General features: G+C 57.1%; 2 protein-coding genes across 6 annotated transcripts in view; both read left to right on the top strand.

Moving 5' to 3' along the window:
* LOC102387007 (intercellular adhesion molecule 2-like) overlaps positions 1 to 4102 on the top strand; it is a 16585-nt gene extending 12483 nt beyond the window's left edge. For both annotated transcript variants that reach the window (XM_014519890.2, XM_025203962.1), the window contains 3 exons: positions 801 to 1118; positions 2533 to 2856; positions 3803 to 4102. In XM_014519890.2, coding sequence (XP_014375376.1) covers positions 801 to 1118; positions 2533 to 2856; positions 3803 to 3951 — 791 coding nt within the window. In that variant the 3' untranslated portion in view covers positions 3952 to 4102. The remainder of the gene's footprint in view (positions 1 to 800; positions 1119 to 2532; positions 2857 to 3802) is intronic.
* A 1517-nt stretch (positions 4103 to 5619) lies between these two features.
* ICAM5 (intercellular adhesion molecule 5) overlaps positions 5620 to 7688 on the top strand; it is a 12075-nt gene continuing 10006 nt past the window's right edge. For all 4 annotated transcript variants that reach the window (XM_025203994.1, XM_025203993.1, XM_025203991.1 and 1 more), the window contains exon 1: positions 5620 to 5718. In XM_025203994.1, coding sequence (XP_025059779.1) covers positions 5661 to 5718 — 58 coding nt within the window. In that variant the 5' untranslated portion in view covers positions 5620 to 5660. The remainder of the gene's footprint in view (positions 5719 to 7688) is intronic.

Genomic DNA, 7688 nt, shown 5'->3' with positions numbered 1-7688 from the left:
TCCTACCAGTGCCAAGAAGTGGGCAGCTCAGAGGAGGAAGTAGAAGAACTAGAGGAGGTCCAGAGAAGGGCAGCAAGGATGGTTAGCAGTATAGGGGGGCCTTCATATGAGGAGGGGCTAAAGACAAGGCCTATCCAGTTTAGAAAAGATGTGCTGGAGGTGGCTTGGGGGGCAAGAAGGGTTTACCAAATACTATATGACAAAGAGAAAGTGGGTAGGGATTCAGTATTGAGAGAGAGTCAATGAAAGAGCGAGGGGTCACAAAATGAAACCAGCAGTCAACCAGTCAGTCTAAAACCAACAACAGGAAGTTCTTTTTCACACTGCCTATCAGTCAAGTCATCATCAGTGGTGACAACAGCGACCAGTAACAGTGGAAGTTGAGAGTTCAGCTGATTCACAAGAGATTGGACATGTTCTTGGAGCAAAGGGGCATGCGTAGGTATTGAGCATGGGAGTGAGGGGCATGGCCTTTGAATCAGAATGTCTTGGACCTTAAATGCTGGAGGCTGCAAGTGAGAGAGGAACAGGGAAAATCCCTGGTCAGACCCAGTTCACCCTCCCTCTCTGTATTCACTATGTGCCAGCATGTAACACAGGAGACTGGGAAACTTGGACTTCAGGTCTGACACAGGTCATAGCAGGTCTTATGTAGGAAAGCAGAGATTGGGGTGTGGGGAGGGTCTGGCCCAGACCTGGGCTGGGGGCCCGGCTGAGTGAGGGGCTCTGGCTGTGACTCACTGAGCTGCTTAGGTGCCATTAGCTGTTGGGTATCAGCCTGCTTCTTCCTTCACTCTCAGGGGTCCCAAAGCAAGTGACACTGGAACTGCCACCCATGCTAGAGAAGGGCAAGACCTACCCCGTGACCTGCAGGGTGGTCAATGTGGCACCTGTGAGGAACCTCAGTGTGACCCTGCATCTCGGGGGTCAGGTGCTACACACAAAGAACTTCCAGAATTATACCCCGATGAATGCTACCAACATCATGGCTACATTCAACGTGATTGCGGAGCGCGAGTACCATGGGCAGGATGTCACCTGCCACACGGCACTGGACCTGCGGCCCCATGGGCCTCTCCTCGAGAATGCCTCCACCCCAGCCAGCCTCAGCGTGTATGGTGAGTTTGGGATTGAGCTGGGAGCTTTACCAGACACCTTGGGGACCCCGGAGCTCTCTAGCCTGGGTCCTGACACATTGCTCTGCCTTCTCCAGGCTCTGAGCTGGTCCCTGGGCCTGAGCTCCTGTCCCAGGCACCTTCTGTGCGGTGCTGCCTCAACTACAGCCAGGTGCCTCCCATGAGCAGACTGTTGAAACACAGGACATAGTGGGTACTGCTGGGGCCTGCTTAGCCACTTAAAGGGGCAGGGTCCTCAGAGAGAAAACATGCTGGCTGCCCTCTGTCCAGTGTCCGTGGGAGCAAGGTCTGAGCATGAGTGGTACCTAGGGTGAGCAGGGGACTGTGATGGAGACAGGGCATGGGAAGCCATGTAGTTTCAGAGACCTTGGTGCTTTCCCGGGTAAGCTGGAGGGGAGATAGGGAGTCTGCATGTAAAATTGAGCAGAGGCAGGTGGGCCATCCCTGAGGGGAATGAGTTCCACTTGCTTGGGGGTTAACAAAGCTGGGAGTGGGATGGACATCCTGACTGTTGGGGCCTGTCACTGCCCAGATGCCCCCCAGGCCAAGATTTGGGCTGTGTCAGGTACTGTACAACCCCTCCAGATCAAGGACAGGGCCTTGTCATTCTGGGCACTGGCCAGACCACCCTGAGCCAAGACTGGGGCCCTGCCTTGTTCTCTTCCTTGTTCCCCGCATAAACAGCAGGTGACTTGTTCCCTGCAGGCTTCCCTGAGACCCTCCTAACCACAGACCTATTGGAGATTATGAAGGAAAAAAATGAGAGTAGGCATCTGGTGCATGAGAATTGGGGGGCCAGGAAACCCAAACACCTGGGTTCTCTTGGCAGCTCTGGGAGGGGAGTGGGGTTATCTGGTGGGTTAGAGCTGGGGTGGGGTGGTGCCCAGATGCCTGGGTTCTACATGCCTTTTGCAGTGCTGCAGCCCAGTACGTGTGCCCCACCCTCCCTCCACTGCAGGTAGGCCAACACTGGGTTTTGCCCTGTCAAGGGCAAGGCCTGTGCACCCTTCAAGGTGCAGGCCCAAGTGGAAACCTGGCTGGTGTTGTATGGGAACTCCATATGGAACAACTGCAGCACAACATGTAAGGACCCCAGTGCTATGGGTGATGTGGAGACTTCACTCGCCAAGCGCTACCTGGACATGGGGCCAGGCTGGCTGGCTGTGGAGCTCCATCACTGAGTGGCACTCTGTGCCCCTGTGTGTCTTCCGCTGCTTTGGGCAGCTGCAGCAGTCAGCAGCCCCCATCACTGCATACCATATGTGCCACACATGGGTTGGGGGGGGGCTTTGGGGGACCTCTGATCTGTGCTGCCTCTAGCAGGGAGTGGGGTGAGGAGCCTCTGGGGTGCAAAGAGTGCCCCTGTCTCAGCCCCACTCCCCCTGTCTGCCTGCAGAGACCCCAGCACGGGTGGTGCTAGAGATGACCCCAGAGATGCAGCAGGGTAGCACTTACAACGTGACCTGCCAGGTGGAAAATGTGGGGTCCCTGCAGAACCTCAGTGTGATGCTATACCGTGGGCACCAGATCCTGCACACAAAGACCTTCAGTGATGATCTGGGGGCCAGGCCCCATGACAAGCTCGTGACCTTCAACATGACTGCACGGCGCTACCACCAGGGCCAGAACATCAGCTGCCATGCGGTGCTGGACCTGGACCTGAATGGGCACAGGCTGGTGGTTGAGGAGAGCAGCCCTTCGACCAGTTTCAGAGTATATGGTGAGCTCCCACACCCATGCCCTGGTCCCCTAGCTTCCTGCCTAACTCCTCCCCCCCCCGGGTTTCCCTGCAGCCACCAGTTCCCAGCTTCTCCCTCTGCCCCAGCTGCTCCCTTATGAAAGCAGGAGACTGCCCCCTTGCCCAAGGCAGCAGAGTCACGTGCTTGGGCAGCGCAACATATGGGGAGGTGGGGGGGAATTTCCTATGGGTCCATATCCCATTTTCTCTTGGGAGTGGGTAGGAAAGGGGGTGTGGGATTTAATCCTTCATGTTTCCCCTTGCAGTCATGGGCAGTACTATGTCCCCCTGCTGGAAGCCAGCGACTCCTCTGGCTCTGAGCAATATGATGTCTATGTTACATGTTGAGAGGGTCCAAAGGAGGGCCACTCGCATGATCCAGGGACAGCAGGGCAGACCCTATGAGAGGCTATGGGACCTTAACTTGTTCAGCCTTCATAAAAGAAGGCTGAGAGGGGACCTGGTGGCTTTCTGTAAACTTACTAGGGGGGACCAGAGGGAAATGGGAGAGACCTTGTTCCCCCAAGCGCCTCCCGGAGTAACAAGGAATAACGGCCATAAGTTGTTAGAGAGTAGGTTCAGACTAGACATTAGAAGGCACTACTTCACAGTCAGGGCGGCTAGGATCTGGAATCAACTTCCAAGGGAAGTGGTGCTGGCTCCTACCTTGGGGGTCTTTAAGAGGAGGCTTGACGATTACCTAGCTGGGGTCATTTGACCCCAGTTTTCCCTCCTGTCCAGGGCAGGGGGTTGGAAGAAGATCTGCAAGGTCCCTTCCAACCCTGTATCTATGAATCTATGCTAGGGCAGCAAGACACAACTTGAGGGAAAGCAGAGCGTGGGGATCCTGTAGGTCCAGATCCTGTTCCCTCTTGGGAGTGGGTCAAGGAAGGGGCGTGGGGTTTAACCCTTTGTGTCTCCCTTGCAGCCAGCAGCCAGGCGCAGATCGTCGCGCTCAGCAGCATTGTGGCCTTAGTGATATTGCTGGTGGGCACTGGGGCTAGAGTGCTGGGGTGGCGGCTCCAGGCCCAGCAGAGAGAAGAGCGGAAGACTAGGAGCCTGGCACAGAGGGAGTGAGGCCAGAGGCCTCAGGCTGCTGTGGGGGGAGTGGAGCCCAGAGGAGACATTGGCACAGGACAGGTCGGAAGCTCTGTCTTCCAGGTCTGTGGGGTCATTAGCAAGGCCTCATTAGCAGTGAACAATAGAGATTAAAGTTTTTAAGTATTTGAAGGGCTGGATCATGTGTGTTCCCTGATGTGGGCATGTGTCTTGTGGCATATGTGTGTGCACCCTGGCACGTGTGCCCTGATGTGTCTGTGTTCCTTGCATGTGTGTTCCCTGGCATGCATCTCTGTGTGTGCATGTGTTGTCTCCAAAGGACAGTGTGAGTTCGTGCCCAGTGCGCTTTTGCAATAAACACACAGGGGTGGAGGATCCAACTTAATCTTTATTGTTTCAAGTCTGCGCAGAGAGGGGTGCTTGGCGATCATTCGCAAAACAAGCACACCGGTTTCTACCTTTGGGTACCTTATATACGTATGTTTGCAAGTGTATCGCTCAGTGATTGGTTACAAGCCACTGACATAAGACGTTCTCTACTGAGCATGTCTCTGTACCTATGTTTTAGCCATGTATTTCATTTACATACATATATGTTTCATTAACATACTTTTGCTCTGCCCAGGGGTGTGATTTTTAGCATTATAATGAGACCTTTTTCTGAACTTCTTGCTATCTTACAGGTGTCAGGGAGACATTATCCTGCTGGTGTTAGGGAGGCATTCCAGGAATCCTCCGCATCCCACACGCTGTGCTCTGCAAGCATCTCTTAACACACACATACTACACCCCTCCCAGCACCAGTAAGTTGCCTTAAGTATTCAGTTAGATATAGTTTGCAAAGCTAGATATACCATAAAGATTACATAAAAAGATTACATCACATGTGGTAGGCATGTGTGTTTTGGTATGCAAGCGTGTGTGTGTGTGTGTCCTGACATGCATGTGTGTGTGTCCTGTCATACGAGCATGTTGTGTATGTGCTCCCTAACATGCAAGCATCTGTGTGTGTACACGTGTTTCCCGACATTCAGGCATGTGTGTGCGTGTGCTCTGACATGACTCCACCACCTTGCTCCCAGGTCTGGTGCATGCAAGGTGGCCATTCCAGGGGGGTACCAGAGTCCACAGCTCCAGGCAGGACACCTGGGCCATGCCACCCTAACACACTGGGGACACCTGCACCCATTGAGGATAGCCTGGCAGCTCTGAGGTTGCCCAGGGCTGGAGGCCTCCCAGAGCCATACTGAGGCCTAACAGCATCACCAGCCCTAGGCATTGCTGGCAGCAGCTGCAGAGCCAGGGCCTGGCCAGAAGATGGTGCCAGGGGCCTGTGCAGGAAACCAGCGCTTGTCAGTAGTGATTCACCCACTGCAAGGAGCTCAGCTGCCCCAGGCTGTATGAAGGGGGATTCAGGGGTGGGCCCAGCTTCAACCCACACCCCTCCCTACCCACACCTGCCTGTGGCCAAGGGCCAGGTTTGCAGGGAGATCATTACCTGCTAACAACACCTTGGCAGCCTGCTACCCTCCTCACCCAGCAGCCGGGGCACCAGGCACTGGTGCAAGCCCTGGGACTGCAGAATGGTGCACTATGCCCTCTTGCAAGCACCTGGGCTGTGCATTACGCACGCCTGCAAACACCAGGACTGAGCACTCATGTGAGCCCTGGGACTGCATGCTTGTGCAAGCCCCAAGACCATGCACTAATACAAGCACTGGGACTGCATGATGCACCCGCGCAAGTACCAGGATGATGTGCTGCACACATGCAAAGGCTACGACTGTGAGTGTGACTTCAGGGCTGTGAGCGTAAGACCTTGGCACCTGCACCAGCCCTGCTGCTGCCTGAGTGGGGACCTTGGGTGCCTCTTCCCTTTCCCTTCCCCACCCACCAACTGCAGAGCTCCTGGGGGTAGGGGCTGAGTCCAGCCCATGGATCCCATTGTCTGCAGGGGGCAGACCCTGGGCAGTAGCTGGTCTGGTGCAGAAAAGGGTCTACAACCTTCTTCCCTGTGCCAGCACCCCCACCCTCCCCCCAGCCTTGGCCACCTGCCCTCTCAATTTCCGCCCTCCCAGGCGCCTTCTGGGAAGCGGATGGTACCTCCTTCACCCCGATTGCTGCGCCCTTTCATGCTTCTGTTGCAACAGCCCAGGCGGGACTGCCCACACTGCTGGGGAGGGAACAAGCAGCCAAGGCAGCTTTAGCGGGTTACCAGCTCCCTAGAAGCCTGGCCTTCTGCCAAAGGCAGCAGGAGAGGCTGGGCCCAGCCCAGGAACCCTGTTCCCCATGGCCTAGAGCTGCATGGGCCAGCAACTGAGCTGCCCTGATGCCATCTGGACCCACCAAGCTTGGGAGGGGAGGAGGAAAGGAGCCAGAGGGGCCATATTTTGGGCTGTGTGGGGCACAGTATACTGGGTACCTGGGCGGGGGCGGTCTGGGCTGCTTTTTATATAGGAAAAGCATCACAGAGAGAAACAGTGGCTCTTCAGCAGCCATTTCTAAAGGAGGGAATGAACCCCGCCCCTCTGGAAAGCTCTGACCCCCATGCCGCAGCAGAAAGAGAAGGAGGAAGCTAGGCACAAAGCCTCTTTCTTCTTTTCTAGAGGGGAAATAAAATCCTTTTCCCCACAGCATCCCTCCACCCTGCCCCCCGACTTCCAGCACCTGTGGTCCAGCTGCCTGGGTCATACTGAAAGCTGCCAGGCAGTGCCAGCTCTTCTCTGGTGCCTGCTGGTACTGTCCCTCCCTTCCTGGCCTGTCACCAGCCCCTGCTGTGGGAGAGGCCATGCTGGGTGGACAGAACCCTCCAGGCCTACATGGACATGCATGCCCATGCTTCTTCCCCTCCCCCTGCAGCCATGAATGACACATGTTGGCGCAGGAGGACTCATGTGCAGGGCCCTGGGGGGGCGTGTGGGCAGGGGCCCCTGTCGCCAGGCTGTGTGGGCTGTGCCAGCCTGAGCGCTGCGATACAGGGCGTGCTTTCTTTTCATTGTCACGCTTGAGTCATGCATTGCCAGCTCCTGCTGCTGGCAGCTCCCACGCGGGTTTGGGGGGCGGGGGTCTACCTTGCCTCCGGGAGAGCCCTGAGCTCATGGCGCAGGGAGGGAAGGAGCCTTGTGAATGAGAGGACCTGACTAGAGGCAGCCATGCACTCAGCAGCCCATGGACATGAGCAAGTCTTTGCCCACACTGATGGGGACATACGTGTTGGGAGATGCTGCCACATGGGCACCGGCTGCCAGAACATACACAACACCCCTGCTTCTAGGGCTGTGTCTGGCCTGCAAAGGCCAGGGCCCAGCTCCCCCAGTGCTACCTCTAGCCCACCACAGAGCACCCCACCCCCCACTGACCCCTACCCGAGGAGCTGCCTCCAGGGCTACAGTTGCCCCTCCCTGGGCTTGAGTGGGGGGAAGAGCTGGGAGACAGAGTCCTGGCTGGAACAAGCTGAACGCAGCTGAGCTGGAGACATCTGTGCCTACCCACGACTGGGGATAGTGGTACAGTGCCCGCCTCCACCCCCACCCCTGCTCTGGCACCTTCCCCAAGCCCAGCCCCACTCCAGCCCCGGCCCCCTCCAGGCCGGAGACCCCGAGCTGGCGTAGGGCCCGGGCACGACGGCCCCGCGGGGGTCCCGGCCGTCCCGGGTCGGGGAAGTGCATGGAGGCAGCCGCGGGGTGGGGGCGAAGGGCTTGCTGCTCCAGCCGCGGCTCGCCAGGGCGCCGCTGGGGCCGGGCGGCGGGGCGGGC

Source organism: Alligator sinensis, unplaced genomic scaffold (assembly GCF_000455745.1).
Source record: "Alligator sinensis unplaced genomic scaffold, ASM45574v1 scaffold707_1, whole genome shotgun sequence".
Classification (NCBI taxonomy): Eukaryota; Metazoa; Chordata; order Crocodylia; family Alligatoridae; genus Alligator; species Alligator sinensis.
This window is presented reverse-complemented; position numbering and strand designations above follow the sequence as displayed.